A 23,695-nucleotide genomic window follows, 5' to 3' on the forward strand; every position below is an offset into this window, starting at 1 on the left:
AATAGTTACTGTTTATTTTAGTCACGAATGTATTATTGCATCCATACTCTCCAGTTTGATATCTAAAAACACTGTGAAAATCTTTATTTTGGTGAGCAAAAGTTTAGCGGAAAGGCACATTGTTAACATTGTAGTTTCACTCTGTTTTAGTAGGTAGATCGTATATAAAGTTAGTGTATTTGTTAACAGTAACTATTATATATAGTTGCTTTACTTAAATGGCATTTACAGTGTACCTGCGAAAGTGAATGAATTTTTCACGCTGACTTAAGTTGGCTCAAAAATGGTTCAATTATTCAAGTTGTTCACAGTAAATCTGTCAACCCAATTTCTTTGCACTGAATTGCCAGGGGGTCGAGGGTATTTATAGAGGTAAGCTCTTATTTGCCACACGAATGGATCACTTTTTTCAGTCCATTTTTTCGTTTGAATGTTCCCTAAACATAAGGTCGATAAAAATGTGTACTTAGCTTTAAAAAGTACCTCCACTTAAGTAACTGGTAAAATCACTATAAGTCATACAAGTGAGCCAAGGAGTGTGGCCTAGCTTGGTGGACGTGTACCTGGCCATAAGTACACCATGTATAGCGACCCCAACGATTAAAACCCCAATATTCACCAGTGTTCGTATATTTATACTAGTAATAACATGGTCGTGTGCCCCATGTCCGTCCACCTCTCTCTCTCTCTCTCTCTCTCTCTCTCTCTCTCTCTCTCTCTCTCTCTCTCTCTCTCTCTCTCTCTCTCTCTCTCTCTCTCTCTCTCTCTCTCTCTCTCTCTCTCTCTCTCTCTCTCTCTCTCTCTCTCTCTCTCTCTCTCTCTCTCTCTCTCTCTCTCTCTCTCTCTCTCTCTCTCTGTGAAGATGACTTCTCTCAACATGTTATGGTTTTGCCTATTTCGTATTCTGTTTTGCCTTTTTTGGTTTATCATTGCTTGATGCTTTGGTGACAGGGTTTGAAATTTCCTTTATACAACAAGTTTTCCCCCCTATTATAGCTAATCGGACTCTGTTGGCGTGGCCAGCATGTAGAACGATACTAAACATTTCCAGTACACTCTTTCGAAAATATTTGACGATGTCAAGGTTAATTTACCACAGAAGAACTAAAAAAAATAATTATGTGACAGAAACAAATTTCACTACTCCACCGCACTGGGCGTGCTTCTGTACAGTGAACAAATGCATATCTTACATTTTCTAGGTCATATTGGCACGTAGTGTTTAGTGCATGAGAATAAATCTGTAATCAGTCAACGAATCGTCGTACACGGCTCCTTGGGTTACAGAAATCACAAATATAAACAGAAAAAAATTACTTTGGAGAAATATGGAGCTAAAGGTACTTAATTCTGAAATTGTAAATTTAAAAGAACCATTATGGTTCCTGAGCCTTCGTGGCAAGTTCATGATTGTATCATCATAACCGGAAATAATTAAATATAGTTGAAAAATGACAAACGTATTAAGTTTTTCTGTAAATATCATTCCACTGGATGTGTGTGTTTGTATTTTCTGAGATGGAGCATAGTCGAATAATCACATGTATGTCACGTGACTGGTCGTTCGAACGTCAACAAACATATATCAAAACCACAATAACACACCAACAAGTCTGTAATTAGCAAAAATGTGCTTGCATAGCAAACATAGATACATATTTATTGAGATCGAGTTTTTTCTGTCGAAAATCAAGCAAACAATCAAACAAACAAACAAATCAACAAACACACACACAGACACAGACACACAAATCGAATGAAATGTTCACATCATAAAAAAATACAGACACTCGTGACCTATTATTTAGGATACTTGTTTCTAGTGTTTTTGATCGAACTCACTACCGATAACGCGTCATCACTTAACGTAGGTTATATATGCAGTGGTCACGATTTACAGCCTGAGGTGAAGTAAACTTGTCATGCATTGGCTAGATCATGGCGGTATAAAGAGAACGTCTACATCCATAGCTAGATCTTAGTTACATATACCGCTTTTTCACAACTGTATCTCTGTGACACTGTATGAATTAATCCCCTTCGCTGTATACAATGCAAGATGCTTTGTTCACATTATATCGTGATACCTCGAAAATTTACAGAGTTCAAATTCAAAGCATAAAGAATTGTACACTTTGTGTTTGAACGTGAGGAGAAAATCACTCGCTTATGTTGATATTCATATTGTTATTGATAGTGTAGCAGTCGTTATTGTCGAATGACAATGTTGATGAGTGTTCATCAGACTTTGTGGTCGGACGATACATCTAGATTTGTCACAACGTGATGAAAACAGTTTCAATCTAAGGTCTGATCTGTTCGTAGCCAAAAATGAAATCTGATTCAATAAATTGTACGATTCCACAGAATTATCTTCTATCTAGTGAATAAAATCCTGAAGGCAGCATGCAAGGTTATTTATTATTTATTTAATATTTGGCACTATTTCATTTCATTCTAGTATTTGCATAAACTCTGTTTTATTATTTTACTCTGAATAGTAAACTGAAATGACAAAATGCTTCTTGTCATTGTCTATCTGCCCCTATTTCGTCCTAAATTGATATTGTAAAAGATGAAAACTTGAGGCCACAAAACTAAGATGTCCCAGTATACCAAATTCAAACTTGCATAGAAGTCATACAGTATATGACTCATAAACGCCCTCAACGACAGAAATATTTGCTGGTAATTCATTTTCCTATTTTCTCCCCATTCATCTTCAACTCCGTGCGAGTTTGTTAAAGAATCCGTCCTTCTGTACATGTGTTGTCGATTCCCCTAGATAATTTGTTTCGTTTTACATATAAAATAGAGTACCACGTGAACGTGGTCGAAAAGCGTTTTCTTAGAAATAAAGTGTAAATTTAGATTAGCGGTTTATTTTATCAAATACTAGTATTTGATGAGAAAGATTTAATAAACGTTGATTTGTCATACTCTCCTATTAATAACATTTGGGACATACATTGAGAATTTGATATTGCTTGAAAGTGTGGGCCTTCGGACGGCACTATTGCACGTAAGAATTTCACGTTGATTTGGCATCGATTTCACGTCGATTTCCTTTAGTCGGACCACCTACTATCCACTCAAAGTTCATTTCTTAGCAACAAAAACTTAAAAGCAAATGCTACACATGCTGTCCGAAGAATAAACATTTCCCAACTGTGCGACATATTGCTTGCAGAGCTTTTATTGTTCCAATTCTTGAGTGATCTTTCGGCGATAATTTCATCAGCTTCGCAGTAAGGGTTGAAATCCTCGGCGAGATTGTTTCTCAAGTCTCTGGCTTCCGATCTCGTACAGTATTGTTCTATTTTAAACTTTGCACAGTCTATTACTCTGGTGTATTCCCTGTATTAGAGAAAGAAAATGGTTGAATTAAATTACTATGTGCTATCTTGTCAAACGTGAAGTGAACGTTACAGAGACTGAGTCTGAGTCTGAAAAGCGGCAAAGTCTGTAAATATGTGAGTTTATTATTACTTTTCTTTCATATTAAAATATATTTATGTATTTAAAATCACTTAAATATGTTTTTGTTATGTCTAGAAAATGATAAAACTTTCACTAAGAATTTGGCTATAGTATAAACATTATATAATGATTATGATAAAAATCTCGTTAACCAACAAAATTGAAAAAGAAGCACAACTTTAATTCAAGGGATGTAAAATAAGTGAAATCGACTCCCTTGATTATTCAAGATGGAAAATGGGATCATCTACAAACGTTTACATTTTATTATTTAAGTGATTAATTTGATCTGAATGACAACTTCTAGAACTTAGCAGATCAACGCGATTATATTATACTGTATATACAATGTACTCCAATGTTCAGCTAGTGGTAGAACATACCACATGTCGCTATATATCCAGTGTACGTTAGATTCTCAACCCTTGTACACTATACACCATATATAGCACACTAACAATCAAACATAAAGTATTGGGCATAGAGGAGCGTAAATCGGGATAACACTCGAAGTATCCATGTCACTATTCAAGTTATAATATATATACTTTTAGGGGTTAGCATGTGTACCATTAAAGACGGATGTATCATCAATATGCTAATGCCTAGACCGTCGACAGTCGTTCGTGCCTTTTTTGCTGCGTTTTATCGAAAACTAAAGTCGTTGCCTCGCTCCGATCCGGAGCAATACTATAACCGCGTAGTTTGAACAGCGAGTGCCTGAGGCACGAGTTGCCTTCGGCACACACAGTTCGTGCCTTCGACATTCGCAGTTCCTATCAGTAAACGCATTAGTATTCAGTGCTGCGGGGCGAGGCGACGACTTTGTTTTAGATGAAACATAGCAAAAAAGGCACGAACGACTGTCGACAGTCTAGCTAATACCCAAACCTAACATTTAAATTCAATGCATAAATCTGAGCGCTCTGGATATATCGAAAACGATACTCACTCGCATAGCGTGTAATCTGCTGGGTTTATCCGAAATCTTTCTATGAAGTCTTCTCCACATTTGGGAGTCTGTCTATAATATCTTTCCGCACAACGTTTTTCCTGTGCATGTGGAGCCTGGGTAACAGCGGTGAGAGGAAGCCCGCCCTCTCTGCAGTATTTAGATTCTATGTCGCCCTTGGCATAGACCATACCCAGCGTAGTGTCGACGAGGCTGGAGAGATTGTCACCGTTTTCTAGGCACGATTTCATTACATTCTTCGTACAATCTACCATTAACAAGTAGTATGTGCTGTGAATATGAAAACAGAACAGAAACAAAATATAGAGTTACTGTATGTTTTTTTTTTAAAGTTAACTGTTTTCATGAGAACTATTTTAAAGGTCATGGGGTCCGTCTTTTGTTCCTGACCAACTTTTTCTACATGCAGTTCAATTTTTCTACCCGAATGCTAATCCTAAGCAGGGACTGGGACATTCGAAATTAATACTAGTTTCATGAAAATCTCATATACAAACACTAAAGCAGTAGGAAGCCATGTGTGCATTGAAGAGACTTGAGTCTTGGCACATTATATTACATGCCTTTGTATGTAACGGAATATAAATGTCTGTCATTGCAATTGACTTGGGTTATTAACTCGAATCGATAGTACAGCTTACTGATTAGCAAAGACATAAACCAGAAAGTGTCTTCAGTTTGTTATTTTCTGACACATCATACAGCCAATGTGGTTAAAAAGTACGTTCTGTGGTCGCCAGTGTGCTCGTTAGGAGCTAGAATCAATACTGTTATCACGGATAAATGATACCCAGCAACTGCAACTATTGATTTAATAGATGGGTTCTTCTAAACCGTTACTTTGAGAGTTCTCATCACTTCAAGTTACACTTAGTATGAATTAAGGGCGCTACATGTGCACATTCGTTCTACAATAGATAGATGTGGAGTTTTTAAATTAAGATCAATGAAGTACTATTACTGCTTTTATCAAATTAATGTTGTACAAGCTGTATGACGTAGTTTTTTTTAATGTCGACAGGTGAGATTCCCTGCAGTACTAATCCCTTGAGTGATGACTGAAAACATGAAATATACGTTAAATACATGAAATAAATAAATAACTGATGGAGTGGTTGATTAGGCCCCTTAAGGTTACATTTATTAATAATATGATTAAATTACTGGTCGCAATATGCCTTTTTGTGTGTACAAGTTTGAAAATGGAAAGTTTTGTATAATTAAATTCTATTAAAATATATTCAACATTTATAATTACATTGCTCTCTACTTTCTACATTAAATCAAATTATTGACTCGAGGCAAAATTCACATCCGGTCCTATATTTATTTGTATTTCCTGCGGAGTTAGCAATATTAACTTCCGATGGCCTGTGCCATACTTACAAATATAGTTTGTACTGGACGTCCTGTTTTGATTGGACACAGACTTGATGCTTGTACACACAAGGTTACATGGAATAGTTGTGTATTGAAACATAGCGAAGTGATTGCGCTATTCTCAGTTGTTTCGTATATATAATCTAAGAAGGAAATGTTCTCCTTACAATTCATCAAAAAAAAATAAAAATTGACAAAAAGGACGATCGTACAATTGTACTTTAATAGTGACGCTAGAGTCACATACAGACACAAGAACTTGTTTGTCACCACATTTGAAAATGCATGGGAAGTTAATATGGTCTGATCACTCATGTGAGTACAACTATATTTATGTAATCATAGGCATTGGAGAGAATTCTCACGAGTCACATACAGTAAATTGATAGTAAAATATATGTGATGGTTGGATAATTACGTGTAGAATGTAATAGTACTCTGTGATGTTTTTCACCTTTTGTAACATTTAGTTTTAAATTGTCTTTATCATTTTTATTGTATTCTTGACACAATTTGCCTTCGCTGTCACTTGTCAACGTATAAAATACGCGAGAGATGACAGTTAATATGTATAAAGTAATAACAAGGCAAACAACTGATTACTGTTCAAGAAGGCACAAGAAAATTCTACGTTAATTTCGTGACTAACTTTCAAAGCTCATCTCATATTGTTATCGACGGTCTAAGCACGTGCCTTTTAAAACGCGATGTAGTCGTCTTTAGCCGATAACTGAATATAGTAATTAAGAAATAATTGACTTGCTTTGATCACCCAAATCGTATGACCATTTGGAAATTACAGAGGTTAGAGAAAAGTCAATATGTCTGGGTTGGGACTGACATACGGGTCAATGACCCCCAAGACGAAAGATACTCAGCGCCACCTGCCAGTGTTCACAGATAAAATAGGAATAGCAAATTGAATTACTTGAAATAGCTCTTCCTACCTTTCGTTATTTTGATTTGCTAGCCAGCTTATTGGCGAGTATATGACTAACTTCCATCAAATTGTAGACTCAAGCTCTGCTCTATATTGTATTGACATCTCAACTATATACAATATAGCTTTATATATGGGTATGGTTATATACTTATATATGGTTGTACATATACCTATATACCTAATGTACACACACTTATATATATATATATATATATATATATATATATATATATATATATATATATATATATATATATATATATATATATATATATGTATGTATCATCGCGAACCATACATTTTGAACCCTAATATTTCGAGGAGACTGAGCTACTTTTCATCGATGGGTCTCCAATTTTTCCCAAATAATCAAGTTCTGTCATAAAAACACACACACACACACACACACACAAATATATATATATATATATATATATATATATATATATATATATATATATATATATTAATGTATCAAATACTAGTATGCTAATCGTGGATTTAGCTGTCTTCCCTAAAATGTTCCTTATTTATCCAGACACCGCTGGGATAATTTAAGTAAAACTATAAGTAAAACTATTATGAGATTAAGCTCTATGTTTCTCTCTGTTTCCTCGGACTTTAAATGTTAAGCAAAGTTATAAAGTCTAATAAATGTCATGGAAAAAAATACTAGAAGTATAGCGTGACTTACTTGCAATTTCCTTTTGGGTTCGTTCTGATGGACACAAAAAAGTCCAATGTGCATTGTTTGTTTTTATGGAAAAACTCAGTCCTCGTGCAATTACCAATTTTGGTGTATTCGCATCTCACCAAAGACAGTAAGCCTGCATGGGGAGAGAGAAGAAGAGACGACAAATTGTTAAACACATGCTCACTTTCAGATTTTCAACACTATGTTTTCGCTTTATCAAGTTGATTGTGTTGGTCGTGTCCATGCAAATGAAATCAAACGCCAAGTATCGATCTCAAACATACAGAACACTGCGGGTAACACCACCTGTATTTTTAACATATTTAATCATATTCAAAGTAACTTCAAGGGTCCTTAGGCAATCTCTTACAAATAGTTCTATTATATACATCATATGGTGTGTCATGTGAACAACCTAGACTATCAAACTAGTGAACAAGTTGACAGGTGTGGACGAAAGCGTCATAAAACTTCAGACGTGCGAAGTATTTCAAATAGTTTAAAAATCAATATTGATACACACACACACACACACACACACATATATATATATATATATATATATATATATATATATATATATATATATATATATATATATATATATATATATATAAATCGTTCATTTGTTAATTAATAAATTTAGTCTGTGAAGTGATATTACGATATAGCATGTCGTTTGCAAAATGTACGGATTTCTGTCAATTTACCAATTAGTTTGTTGACTCTGTAGGGTTGTTTTCCTCGGTGAACATACATTGTGGTGGACCTTTTGAATTATGTAAATAGTGTAAGTTCATCGTACAGTTTACAAAGATAAATCCTAATATCTGTTGATTGCTCTTACATCAAGCGTCTTAGAGTATTAACAAATATTGAAGCCTTTTGTTTCTCCCGTGAACACTAGGCGTAGATAAAACCAGAGAGCAAACGGTCTGTGTAATGATATATCAGACAAGTATATGAAAACATCTAGTATGACGTCCTCTTACTCGTTATGCATAATAGCTTTGACAGCAGACCTTCTTTTATGGGGTTACCGGCAAATCATATATGATCGACGTAACAAAATAATGGAGATTGCAGTGAAATTGATTCAATCACGGTACGCTTAGACATTTCAGACACGACACCATTATACAACGTGAAGGCGTGGGAATTCTGCTCGAGGGTTCTTGTCAATTTTATCAACATTAAACCTAACGTAACATGCCTCACTACATCGGATTACGGATTAGATAGGCATAATAGCCCTCCAAGTCGTTCGCTAGCAATTTACAAATTCCGACTGCGTTAAAAACTTGTTCGCTGACTTAATGCACTTCATGTACGACCGAGATGTTGTCACTCGTACAATGGTTGTCATGGTAACAGTGACGCCGGTAACATTTCTGTATGCTCATTTCATTTTCCACAGATGCGTTTTATTTCTGTGTATGTTGTTGACCTCCGTTCTTAAATATATAACGATGTTTATGATACAGGTCGGTTACATTTAGCTATTTTAATACAGCGATCTGCGCCTAATGGTATAAATCTGGCACAACGAAATGTATATATATACAATACAGACAACTGATCGCATCGTATGTAGACCCAAGGTCAAAGATTTTGTGCATTATTCAACAGCTCACGAGAATAGCCAGCAGGTAAATTGGTTTAAATACGATAACCAATTCACTAGCATGTTAACGATACTTCTTATCGCCAAGTCTTTCCATGTACGCCATATGTATATGCTTCTCATAACTGTGACACTAAATAAACCGATAACCCCCACTTATAATCGCTGAAAGGAATATTTAGAATCGAGATTTTTGAAGTGAATTTAACGTATACAAAACATGGTGCGATTACCACATGGGGACTGTTTTAACTAAACAGCTTGCAATGAGGTATCAAGATCAGAAAAATAACTCATCCAAAACGTTTCCATCTAGTGATAAGATATTTACATTTTCGAAACCTTGGCTGATTTCAAAGTGATACAGTTCACGTCACGTGTGGAAAAGGTCAGATATTTTGACACAATAAGACAACTGTACACAGAAAAGATGTTATGCTAGTGACGATGTTATCTGTGTAACGGTTCATACTATGCCATGTATGTTGAATTCTATCAAAAGGTAGATGGTGAGATAGGACGAAGTACAATTCTTCTTTGGATCGTACTCGTTATGTATACACATCACTGATATCAGTCATTAGTATACGTCAGCATGCGATATCTGATATGCTGAACAGTAAGTTATTTTATCACACTGGGAATATATTAGGTAGGAATCCACATCTAGCTATATTTCACTCAAAGTCAACTCACACCTTCAGAAGACTCCAATGGTCAGACAACTTCATGCGATGCAAATATTGCATTGAACAACCCAAGAACTGTCATATTATACTAGTAGTGTACTCAAATATCCAAAATAACTCTGCTGTTGCAACTGTCAGTTCAAGAATGGGGCTGGTTTATCAGCATACGCTGTTGACTTTAGACTTTCCTACAGGCATATTGTTTATCATACACATTTTAGAGCGTCTTTCAACCTTAAAGATATATGTGGACTAACTGTGAAGAATTTCATTCAATTTATCAGCAACTAAGACACTGTCACAACTTACAGCATTTTTAATCACATACGTTATTCAAGAAACCTAAGTTTTCTTTGACTTTATGCATTAAATGTTCATATTCATCGAATTTCAAAACTTTGCACACTCTGTAAAACTAAGGCCTGTAAAACTGGCAAATGAGATAACTGAAGACAGTACCTTAGATAGATAGAGAGAAGGAGAGAGAGCAACAAGACAGACAGACAGACAGACAGACAGACAGACAGACAGACAGACAGACAGACAGACAGACAGACAGACAGACAGACAGACAGAGAAATTGCCTTCATTTCAAACTTCTGTAAAGTCAATACTGACAGCATAGTGGTAGTCAGAACGTACAGTTCCAATGTTACTCTAGTTGAAACAATCAATATGAAGTAAAACCTTATTAGACATAACATAAACTAGATATTTTACGGCCTCCCAATTTGCATTCATGTTTTAAAATTTAAATCAAATATAGATTCTAATCTAAGACTGCGTGCTATGCACTACTTATAGTTTTAATAAATCAATCCTTTCGTTGTGCAAAAATTACTTGGTCCAAGCAATACTGATATACACCCTCCCTCTTCCTCCCCTCCTGGTCCCTCATACACACGATTTACTGGATGCAAACAGTTGGACAACGTAGACCCTATTACATGTATGAACTTCCTATCTTTAAAGGGGCACCATTTATTGGTTATTCCATTGTTATATATGGAAGTTTACATATACATAAATCTACTTTACACATTATGCTGACCATTAGGCCATCTACTCCTTTGCGAATATAAATGGCATTTTAATTAATACCGTAAAGCGCCATTCACTCATTTGTGCATGTTTTTGTATGCATTGGGTACGAGGTGAAAAATTCAGCTAAAGTATGTAAATTAAGTATAGCATGTGAATTTTGAGTTGCATATTTATTTATTTGTTTATTTGTTTATTTATTTATTTATTTGTTTATTTATTTATTTATTGACAGGTAGATTTTTATATTATTTTATTTTATTCTATTGTTGAGAAATTGCTTTGAACTCCAAAACGAGATACTCGTTGGCCCTGATGCTTCTGGGGTAGTTTGATGAAATGTAGAAGAAGTAAATGAAAACAATTATATGTGAAGTAGACGAGCACAATATGCAGACTGTACTCACTCTGTATAAATTCATAACTTACAAGACATGTCTTTTCTTGAATGGTACTGGTATTTTCAAAAAATGCAATTTTGCACAGAAATAGAAGTAAAAGTTAACCGTTAATTTCAATGTAAAAAGATATCAATATACACGGCTATACATTAAATTCTCACAATTAATTTGTACCCTTTTGACTGTCAATCTTAGGGTCGTTGGCTTAAACCAGGCTTGGAATGGGGAATGGTAAACTTCAGAAATGTATTCCTTTTAATTATTATTTTCCAGACGTGTGTACGTAACTTAACTTACAGAGTTTTAAATAAACGTCTCTTTATTGTAAAGCAGTACTTCACTGCTGTAAAACACCACATTTGTCGCATAACCAAGAGAGAGTTATCTGAAATGGGAAAATATCTCTACTCAACATTTGTTGAAATATTATCTATAATTGAACACTTACTGTTAGGTTATGAAATAACGAATATGATTAATATAAGGTGATAGGATAGAATATAAACATAAATTTCGCTATCATATGTAAGTTACACCATCGATAGCTGATGTGTAGACCATTTGGAAACCGAGTATATATAACGCCAACACATACCACGTTTCTGGGATGCTGAGTTTAGTTTCAATATTAGAAATAGAGCGTGTAGTCAGAGATCATTTTTCTTTCACTTCATAATAAAAAAAATTCAAACACATGCTGATGTTGGAAATCTCGAGTAGCTTTCACTCAGCTAGACCAAGCAATGAAGATAATCATCCTCAGCTAGCTAAACAGTTATTATTATCACAACTACTAGTGAAGAGATGATCAGCGGACTTTCAATGTATGCCATCTCCAGACGAGCTGTGACGCGTCCGTTACTATGGCAACCCTCGTGGTGACGCTGTCAGTCAGAACAATATTGTTAATTGATTTTGAAGTAACTGTATCGTAACAATTAATTCTAAAGCTGTATGTGTGTGAAGCAGTATCCCTGGGGTTACAAAGCTGAAATAGAGCTACACTTTTTTACAGACCCATTCAAGCTTTTAAAGGAAAGAAAAGCAACGTGTAATCCAGAGAAAAGTAGAAAAAAGGACTCTTTAGGTGAGTTCATTACAGCAACAAGCCAACCACGCGAAATATGTAAGACTAAAAGCCTGGTATTGTAAAGCAAAATCTTATCAGACACGCAAAATCACGTCAGGGCCAACACGCTGAAATGACTCATAATGAACGCTGTCAGTCAGTAAAATAGACAAGTGCCAAATCAATGTAACCTGGTGCGTTTGTCAGTTTCAACTGTGAGATTTCCACCAGCCGATGATAGAATCGGTTACAGGAAGTCACAAGCTTTATTTCAGGAAATAAGCAATGTACAGAGACTCGATTGGCTTCAAATCAGGACCTACAAGTCTCACAGGGTGGTTAACAGCAATAGTAAACCAACACATTTTGGTGACAGTCTGTTAAAAGTGTATTTACGTCTCTTAACACGGACAGAGCCGCAATAAGGTCATGTTTTTGTTCCACTGCCACGCCTTCGGCAATGTAACTATTCTACATGAAATACATTTGCCCACCCTTTACAATAAAACCTATTTATATAATGTTCCGTTGTCTGCTCGACAAAACTGATTATTGACGATAAATTAGCTTCAAATCTAATTTCACTCGTCAATGTACGCTATTGTATTTGAAAATTACCAGACTTGGCTAGACTGACAATGTGGCTGACGCAGTGGAAAATAAGGACACGGTGAAGGAAAAAACGCAATTTCGAAAGCCACATGCATATACATGTACTCAATTTACTATAACTTGGCCAATCAGAAACAATGCGAGAAGCCATTCCTTAAATAACAATTTAATTCTAAAGCTGTATGTGTGTGGTAGCAGCATTCGCTGATGACAAAATGTAGTAATAATACTGGTCGTATCTTGTCTCCATTTTAAATTCATTGTTAAGCTTTGAATCTAGATTTTTGTTCATTTACAACAGAATTACCCTTCTCTGTACTAAGATCACAACAGCTTATAACATAGTTTACTGATTTTTGCAGTATTATATTCATAATGAACTGAGTAGTCAATAATTGCGAAATTAATGTAGGTTTATTTTTACTGAAAATCGAACTTCATCCATTCTCTCCAAATTTCGCCACATGAAAGTTTGTTCCTTATCCTTTGGAATGATACCAGATATACATATTCGGGGATTCATCGTCTTGTTTTCAAGGAAACTGACTATCTTTATTTTCTCATAGAGTTAACACAATATTCGTTGGACATATTTCATTCTAAAATGACTAAATTTGATAACATTTTGACTTCAACATTTGTACAGTGACCCCGGATTTTTTTTCTCAAATTTTAACTGATGATAGGTTTGAGTTTTCTAGAACAAAGTAACAGAAAAAGTTTTAAAGCAGTTTATTTCCAATCACTTTTCACATTAATCGGTTTCAGAGATATCATCGGTACGACACACAACTCAAAGTTGACAATAATGTAAATACTCTTCTAAGATGTGTTGTCTAGCCATGTATTTGTCTACGTGGTCCAAATGAAAACAATTGTGTTTCAGATAACCTAACTGACCATAGTTAAGTCACCGACCCTAAACATTATTTTACATTTTAAAAAAGGTACTAGGGAAATGAGAAAGTTTATTTCGGATTCCGTGAAAATTTAAACATTTGTATATTTATTCGAATTCAAGAAGATATAATAGAGAGAATCTACTTCTATTGCCGTGGAAATTTTCCAAATTATGTTTGGTAACAAAACCCTATTGCAGAGAAACCAGGTTTTTTTAGCCTTCTAGTTAAATTTATACAGTACAGTCCGCATATTGCGTTTATTTACTTCACACTTTTCATTTTGTTCTTTCATACCACATCAAACTATCGCAGAAGTATTGTGACCAACGAGTATATTTGTCTTAGGAATACCTGTGATAGAATATGAATCCTGCGTATTTTCACTGAACCTTTTGAGTTCAACAGACTGGCTAAGAGACTTTGATTGTGCGTGCGATGATCATTGTAAGAAAATTACAGTCATTCAAGACGGTAGCTAGCCATGTGATGGTTCTAAATTTAACATAATTTGTACACTTTTTATAGTTACCAACTCCTCAAGATCAAATTGCATACAAAATGGGAACAAATTCAGGTCACCTTTGATATGGATACGAGTTTTTGAAATTGTAGATTCTGTTAGCGGTGATAAATCAATCACAAATTAACAAAGAATTCGAAGATGCTATACGATGCCTGTCTAAAAGAGTCGAATGTGTTAAATAAACCTTCACCAGGCCAACTAACCAAAGGAACTGGAAACTAAGTCTTGAAATAAATGGACTGATTTTGCCAATGACCCAACACGAAATAACTAGTTCCAGCAATGACCCAACACAAATAACTGGTTCCAGGGCCTTTTCATTGGAACCAGTTATTTCGTGTTGAGTCAATGCCAATATAAAAGAGTCGCTGGTAGTATTTCGTGGTGACAGAATGTTCTAAAATGATGACGGTATGTTGTCGCCATTTCAAATTCATTGTTAACTTTGAATCTGAAGTTTTGTTAATTTACAGAATTGTATTAGGGTACTGAGCTTATAATGTGGTTTAGTTATTTTTGCAATATTATATTTATACTGAGCCAAGTTGTCAACAATTGCGAAGTTCATCTCGGTCTTAGAACAGCTACATTTATAGTTTTTGTCCTCCTAAGGTAAATTTAGTGCCAGAGTACCGTCTACGATCAGGTTAAGATTGTATGTACGGTGTCGGTGAGCTAAAATGTGATACTGCTTTGAATACTGAAGTCCAAGATAAGCGCTAGCTTACCTATGGAATACCAAATCGAGTGAAGATTTTGAGAAATTGTACTTTTTACATTCATACATACACAATGATGATAATGGTCTTTGATAATGCTCAAATAATGCTCAAATGTGGAATGTAAAATTTACATTTACAATCATGATGAATTAATACACTTTTGAAAAGTAATAGAACAAATGTGAAAGCTATGAAATGTACAAATTTGTAATAATTCCAGAACCCGGTGATTAAAACTGAAATGCATTACAATAGTTTTCATTGATTTATGACCTTAAACAGTCACTTTATCATAACAATTGAGTTCTTGTGAATAACTTGTTCAGTTTTTTACTCATACACTCGCCGTATTTTGATAACTAGATAAACTGACAAGGAACCATTTACATTTAGGGCCATATTCCTTCTTTATTTTCTCAGATTGTTGGCTTTTCATACATTCTAAAACTGTTCACTCTTCCACGGCATGACGTACTCCGATCGGTATGCCAAGAACGTTCTCAATCGTACACCATCTATCAATCAATTAAATGATACACGTTGTCGGTTATATCCGGTCAATTAACAGACACAATATTTACAGTTCTGAAATCTTTACAAATTCATATTTATTTCGTGTTTCTCATAAACATGATACTTTACTGTTGAAGTCAAGAATCGGAGAATTGGCGAGACATTATTAGTTCAATTTCTGAGTAAAGACTAAAACATATTTCTTTTTACAAACACGTTGAGTATATTTCGCTGACGCTATATCTATGCATAGATGACGCTTGACTGGAGTCAACTGAACTCAATGTATGTCCCTCCCATCGACCACAGATAGTCACTACGTATTTAATGTGGTCTGTGAGAGAATAAACTAACGAAACTTGTGAGATTCTATATTTTTGAAAATAAGGAAGGTTATTCAAATTGAAAACAAAAGTTCAGCCCAGGTAATAAATACAAAATTATTAGTTAGATGCGTATATTTAACATGACAAGTTGTAAGGGGTATTATCATGTTATTTATTGCCTATGAAACAGCAACTATACTGAACCCCCCCCCCCCCACCGCCTTCCACGTGCACACCAAAATGTCATCATGTTTTGCAAATAGATTGTTTGTAAATCGCTTGAATGGTTTGTAAATACGATCAGTGACTTTGTCAGTGTATTGGGTTCCTTACTAAATATACTAAATACAAGAATATTGGCATCAAAGTGGTTATCAAAGTTGGTTATTGAAGCAATTGAAAATGACATATGTATAGATAAAATGGAGACTTGCCAGAGAACAAAGTCAGTAAACATGCAGATGATACACAATGAATTGAGATGAAGAATCAAATCTCTCTCTAATTGCATTTATCTGGAGGTAACACAGTGGCCATAACAGGGGAATTGTGCGAAGATGCTATCTTGGAATTCAAGATGGGAGAAAGAAGAGGGAGAGGCGAGGAGGAGGAGGAGCAGATGGAGAAGATGGAAGGGCTTTCCTTTTTTTCAGTATTTACTCTTAGTATTGGCAAATGACAATTGTTATTATCCTTGTTGTTAAGTGTTTAATAGAAATATATGCAAATAGTTTATGTATTGTAGAAAAATGTTCATGGTTTATTTAGTAGTGTCAAATTCCATCGTTTAGTACTGGAAACGTTAAGAGTGTAAAACTATAGAAGTTATTATTAGCATTTTTATCAATTCCCTAAAATCAACATACAAGCTTACAATAGTTGCACTTCTTTCTGAAAACCAAATACTGTCAATATCTTCTTTCCAATTTTCAGTCCCTCACATGTAATATCACTAAACTTGTTGCTATCTGTTTCTAAACTAATTAATCCGTTTTTATCCGTCATTAAGTTAATAACTGTCTTTGCCTGTATCGGTTACAGTTATGGGTACTGGAATGTATTTCTTACAATAAATTGGAAATACTCGTAATTATGGACTGTTCCCTTCTTTGGAACATTTGACATGTTTTCATTTAGTGTAGTTCACAGTCCTTGTACTCACGAACTGTATGCAATCATTCAATATACACAGTATCTATCCTGTAGTATGTTAGTCATAGTACAAGCTAAGTCATGTGTAAACTTTCGATTTACAAATTACAGTATCATGCCACGTTTTCCTTCCATTCATGCAGAAAACTTATCATTTGGATATGATATCTTTTTAGTTATTATATTATTTTTCCTGGTGGGGGCAATGTTATTAAAGTATAATTGCTAAGCACTAAGAATGTTTGTGAAGTACCTAACGTTCCATTGCACCGGTATTCGTTGCTAAATTGCAATTAAATCGATGTGTTTAGAATCTCCTTCGAAAGGGCTTATTACGTAAATGGTCGAGTGCACAAGCAGAGCAAAGGCGTGTCACACAGGGTTAAAGTACAGAAATGTAAGATATTTCAACAAAATGCCCTCATCGTCGACTGTTTTCACTGTATTACGTTCTTAAATTTGAATATCTGCCTGTCTAGCTGTCTGTCTGTCTGTCTGTCTGTCTGTCAGTCTACATGTCTCTCTCTGTCCGTCTCTTTCTCTCTCTCTGTCTCTGTCTGTCTATGTCTGTCACTCCCCTCTCTGTCTCTCTCTCTGTCTATCTCTCTCTCTCTCTCTCTCTCTCTCTCTCGTTGGAAGAAATAATGAAACTTAATTAGATATAAAGACAAAATATCAAAGTAGAGTCGAATAAAGAATGGTATATTTTGAGGGGAAAGAGGGACGATAAGTACACATATGACATACATGTAAGAACCCAAGAGTGTCACAAACATATAGATGTGTATCTCTTTTAAGTTATGCAAATCGTCAGTGTTATGTCTGAATATAGCAGTGAGTGAATAATATTAGAATACGATTATTTGCTAGACATGGATGGTTCGTTGTTAAAATGTATGATTACATTAAATTGGATTACGAATCAAGGTTATCCATTAATACATGGGGAATTATAGAATTAATTCAGTAATTTATCCTAGCATTCCAACAGTAACAATTAAGCGATAAGAACCAATGTTAAGCAATTTCTCCTCCAATACGAATTAAATGCCTTTCTTGTACTTTATCAAATCTAATCTCAGACCGCTGCTTTCAATATTACCTAGATTTCAAGGAAATCCAAAATAGCAGTCCAAAATTATAACAAGCGGCTATTAACGAAATAAGTTTTGAGTTTGAAATTGCATGGATGTGATTTCATCTTTCCTTTTTTCCCCAATTCACCACTCTTTGACCAAAATGTGCACTCCGAATAATTGGAACGTTGCAGCATAGAAATTAGGGGTTGATCCCATCCAGTTATTTCTTAAAAGTAATTTAAATATTAATAGATGTATGTCACTGTGAATGTAGACGACTTTCATTATGGCTGTATCTAGGAGACAATTAAAACGGGTGAAGTGACAGGTTTTCTTCAATCAAGTTCGACAGGAGAACATAGAAATAGGAGTATAAATAATACACAAAATGGACTGCACTCTTCGTTTTGATACGGTTTAATTCAACTTACACATGACAGCCTAGAGTTTCTATTGTTGTTCGAACATGCAATCAGTTTTCCGCTCAGTATATATATAAGTTTTCAAAGCAGTTTCTTTTCCAGTTGGCGCACAAAATATACATGACTGTCAATTTGTGAAAGAACTTAGGCGGGCAGCAGATGATGTAAAGGGGACGAATTGAAAGCCCGATGATTCATCGTGTCCTCGGGGCCTCCAGCGAGTAAAGAAAATGTGGGATTTTCGTCTTACTGCAAACAGTGAGAACAACGGCATGGCTACTATTCTATTAATTGGCACTAGTGTCTGTCTGAAAGGTCCAATTTAGCGAAAGAATGAAATGTGAATGGTTGTTCAATTAAAGACTGTTCGGGCGAACGGTCTACAGATGTCACCTATGTCTCTCAAGCGATTTGAAATCCATAGCATCATTGTCTGGCTTGTCGACAACTCGCTTCTGAGCAATTACCTCAGACGAAAAAATATGAAATTGTTGCGACTCAATTGACCGTCATCCTTTTACAAGTTATTTGTCAGTTATTATAACTTAATCCAGGTTGTAATACCGCCTATTAGACGCAATCATAAGTAATAATATTTTTACTGACGTCCGGTTTTTCAAGCTCCAAGAGCCGTCAATCAAATTTATTGAAATAGAAGGAACTTTAATTTGATTCTTCTCTTTTTCACTGGATTGGCATCCCATGTTATGCTTTCATCTTGGACAATTGTGAATGATGTTGTAAGGGTAAAACCTTACATTACCTTGCATTACATTGATTGTGCATGTATTCAAGCTCACAGCACGCTTACAGGACAAATGTCCCTAGCAGGAATTCGAGAATTTTCCTGCTGGAGACATGTTGCATGGAAGGCATTTTTTCCAGCTACAAACTGTGTTGAACACAGAACCGTGTTTTTGGCTGATAATTGACAAGCTCGTCTCTGCAACGTGCTGCGATGGAACTTCCACAAGCGCAACCAGAGTGTCCCCTCTGTGAGTTACAATCAACGATGGAGTAACCACGATGTTGGGGGTAAAGGAACTTCTATGCCCCCAAAGTGCTAGGACATGTTTTTTTCCACTCGCATCAAACAGTGTTGGAATGTTTGTATATACACTAGCCACAATGTTTCCTATGATAAGCAATTTTTGTCCCATAATTCTACGGGGGGGGGGGGGCTCCTACTAGTCCTCTGTAACCTCGTTCGCCGATGAACTATTGAATTATGCATTTGCATGAATTGCACTGCTCCAAAATTCCCTGTTGTCGTCTGCTGAGCGTTAAATCATTTCTGGCGGGAACGCCTAAAAGGTCATACTTTACTCTTACTTAAACGGATGCAAGTTGATTGATTCGAATTATCGCTTAATGCTTGTCAGCGACAAACAAATGCAGTCAGAAATTGGAAATCGCTTGTCAAGCAGAACTGAATTTTTATAAAAGAAAATTTCTTTGTGACATGAAGATTTTGGACGTTTTTAACATAAAGGCAATTTTTTCTACAAAATAAATCTAAGTGATTTTACCGTCAATTGCAATTTTGTAGATTATTTGCTCATCTTGATAATGGATGTCGTCAAAATAGCCCCTAATTTTCTCGCGCAGGAATATGCTTCCATTGTTTGTCTACGTGGAAATTAGCACATGAAATCGTTGTCATCATGGCGATCTCACAAACAACATAACTTGATGAAGAGACAAATTGTATGCGGTTATCTTTGGAACTGGCAAATAGACCAGGTTAATCGGAGAAGTGAACTGCTGTGTCACAGAATATACAGTATTCAAACACGGCATTCCATTTTCCACTATCAGCACTTGAATTGACGAAAATATTTTACGGATTACACTTAAAATACTCACAATAATTTTGCTTTTGTGGGCTATCACTAAAGAGGTCGGGGCAAACTGGAAAACGGCAAAGGTGACGGGTTAGGCTGCGTGTAGAGTGTGGTATTAGAACGCGACATGCCACTCACTGCATGTTTTCTCTCCCTAAGCTGGATACCGGCATAGCATCAACATACTAACAGTTCAAACAGTTACAGCTTACCACAGTACATGAAGCTAAATAAGGATGATCGCAATACGCACACAATCTTTCCCTAGCTATTTATCTACTGTCTAGTAGAATGGCAACACAATATGTAACATTGCTTTCAGTGACTTCTCCTGTACTGCTAAATTTTGGGAGATCCTCAAAATTTTCTATTAATTTTAAATGATAAAGATGCATTCCTTGCATATTAATCAAATTGCCACAGGAATTATAATTGGAATACGTATGGATACAATGCCATTGATATAGAACTTGGCGCCAAAACAGTGGCAGACTACAAGTAGGAAGTTTGTATTTTAGACCCTAAAAGCTGCCTATTTCCGCGTTGATATATTGTCTCAGCTCAACACGTGACGAAACTCGGTTTAAAAGACCATGATACATTTAGCAATTATTGAAGCATTCGCCTCGTTGGCAGGGCACATAATCTTTTCAAAAGTCCAACCTTATCCATATTCTTGTTAACGCCTCATTTCACCTACGAGTACACAAGGATGGTGCGTGACGGCAGCTACGCTGTAAATGACCCATTCATGAAGGAATGCCCCCGCTTTACATCTCCATGGAAACACGTCATCTTACATCAAATACAATCCTTTTTTAGGGTTTTTTGGCATACTACTTCAAAATACCGAAATTCTGATAATAAAATATTTTAAATTCAATATCTCGAGACAGGGTTAAAGAAAATTAAACTGTACGAAGCCGCGTGTACTTGAGAGTGGCTTGTATATCATAGAATTCAATTTAAAAAAAACATCAACCCATTAAAGTATCAAAAATTGCTAAATGCACATAGAACACTTTATGAAAACAAAACCTTGATATTTCTTACCGAGCTTGCGACGTTTCTATCCCTACAGCAGCGGCCAGTAGCAGCCAAATAACAATACGATAGCATAGAAGTGGCGCTCCACGGCCTCATATTACCAAATCTACGCATCGTTTTAATTTAACTGGGGAGTTACTGTTTCTAAATGGAGAAATTTGAAGCATTGGTGCATGTGTAAGTGTGACAAGTCCACTGGAGTGTAAAAAATAGTCGACATACAATACCGTTGCATACCCCTCAGCGCAACATTATAGATGCATCATTCCTTGGAGTAGAGTCGGCGTAAGCCAACGAAAACTTACCCAGCGATGCTAGAAAACGCCAGCACCAACAGAGCATTGTTCCATTTGAATCCGTCTACACGTACGACACACCGATAACTTTGATATGCGGTCCTGATATACGGTTTACGCTGTTGGATTTACCAAGAAGATTGGAGAGATGTTCACTAGTGCTCCAGGCTATATCTCCGTTGTTGCGGACCAAACCATTTTTATAGGAGGTAATACGGCTACTGTCGAGGGGCAGTTTTGAGCTAAACGTATGGAAGGGTTTAAATTTGATATGAATAGCTGATATTGAGTGTTTGCAGGATGGTTGACCCCGGTGACCTGTGGATCACTATTAACAGATATAGCCTGTGTTTTTATGAAACCACTTCTGTAACCCCTGTTACTTAATGGCTCCTCCTTTTCTGTAACTGAACAGATGCCAGGGAAGAGAGACAGACGGTCAATTTGGTCATATTTGGGAAATGTTTAATATTTGCAACGGAGACAATTGCATGGCAAGTGGAGAAATGTGGTGAGTTATTACCGAGTCCCATAGTGCGAGGAATTTATACAGTCATGTGTGTCTCAGCGTCCAGCTTTACGTCTTGCCAGCAAGAGTGTCAGCAACATCCTTACTAATTAGTTTTCAGGTCGCGTTTGTCCACCATACAATTTGTGAATTCGACACCAGCGTGAGTAAATTACTCCCACTGCAGAAAATACCAGTTAATAGGCAATGGTAACAATTGGGTATTTGAGTAACATGGAAGTGCCAGTTTTTCACACGCATCAATCACCCAATAAACATGTTTTAGTTCATAAAATCAGAATAAAGTGGAGTATGCGTATTACCCCATCAATTTTTAGGCTAGGTTTTTTGTTAACAATTTCAATATCTGCACTTTGTAGTTATAAAAAAAAAATACTTTTAGCAACGTTTCAAGCTATTATATGTTTCCGCTTTGAAAAATATATCATATAAAATATATATATTATATAGAGACAGACATACATACATACATACATACATACATACATACATACATACATACATACATACATACATACATACATACATACATAAATACATACATAAATACATACATATATACATACATAAATAAATACATACATACATACATACATACATACATAAATACATACATACATACATACATACATACATACATACATACATACATTATACATACATACATACATACATACATACATACATACATACATACATACATACATACATACATACATACATACATACATACATACAAATAGATAAATGTGTCCTTATTTAGTTATCTGTTTTTAATTACTTTATGCACTTACTTATTAATTGTATGAGTAAGAGTATTTGTGTGTAATAGTTTTCAAACATTACTTCATAAGTTGTCATTAAACTTATATAAAAATTACTGCCAGTTCTAATCCTCCATCAAAATAAGGTTAAAATATATGTCTAATTTTTGACAATGCAAGTAGTTTGACTGAAAGGTTGAAGAGCAAACTTTTAGACATTACAACGAATATAGTATATATGCAACCCTACTGAAATACCAAGTGTGTGTTTATACCTGGAGACAGCTTGAGATTTCCGAGAGGTCCCTAGCCAGGTCAATAATGTATTTTTCACAAGTCTGTTTAGGTTTGAGATGTTCACTTTAGACCAAAATATCCCGTGCATAATTGTTTGTTTATATGAAGTGTAACTCTTAAGTTGTTTCATGCTGTTCAGATATACTGAAGCGATAGTCAACTTAGCCTCGACATGAAAGCAAAGAAACACCACCCACTGCAAATGGCATTTATGTGAACTTTTCCGTGTAACTTTCTCGCCTCCTCACATTGAACATTGTAAAGTGTTGCCAGGTTACGTTACATTTTCACTAGTGAAACACTTTTTTAAAAATCTGTTGAAGTTCAAGGATAAATCGTGTACAAACTTGATTATTCTTCTCATATTTTGAGA

General features: G+C 35.4%; 1 protein-coding gene across 1 annotated transcript; it reads right to left on the bottom strand.

Annotated features, from left to right (window-relative positions):
- Positions 1-1,679: 1,679 nt before the first annotated feature.
- LOC144443642 (uncharacterized) lies at positions 1,680-21,859 on the bottom strand. The gene is made up of 4 exons (XM_078133185.1): positions 21,742-21,859; positions 7,471-7,603; positions 4,433-4,723; positions 1,680-3,357 (listed from the first exon to the last, which is right to left on the bottom strand). Exons 1-4 carry the CDS (start codon positions 21,776-21,778, stop codon positions 3,093-3,095), a joined length of 726 nt encoding a protein of 241 aa, XP_077989311.1. The 5' UTR covers positions 21,779-21,859; the 3' UTR covers positions 1,680-3,092.
- Between the last annotated feature and the right edge of the window lie 1,836 nt (positions 21,860-23,695).

Source organism: Glandiceps talaboti, chromosome 12 (assembly GCF_964340395.1).
Source record: "Glandiceps talaboti chromosome 12, keGlaTala1.1, whole genome shotgun sequence".
Taxonomy (NCBI): domain Eukaryota; kingdom Metazoa; phylum Hemichordata; class Enteropneusta; family Spengelidae; genus Glandiceps; species Glandiceps talaboti.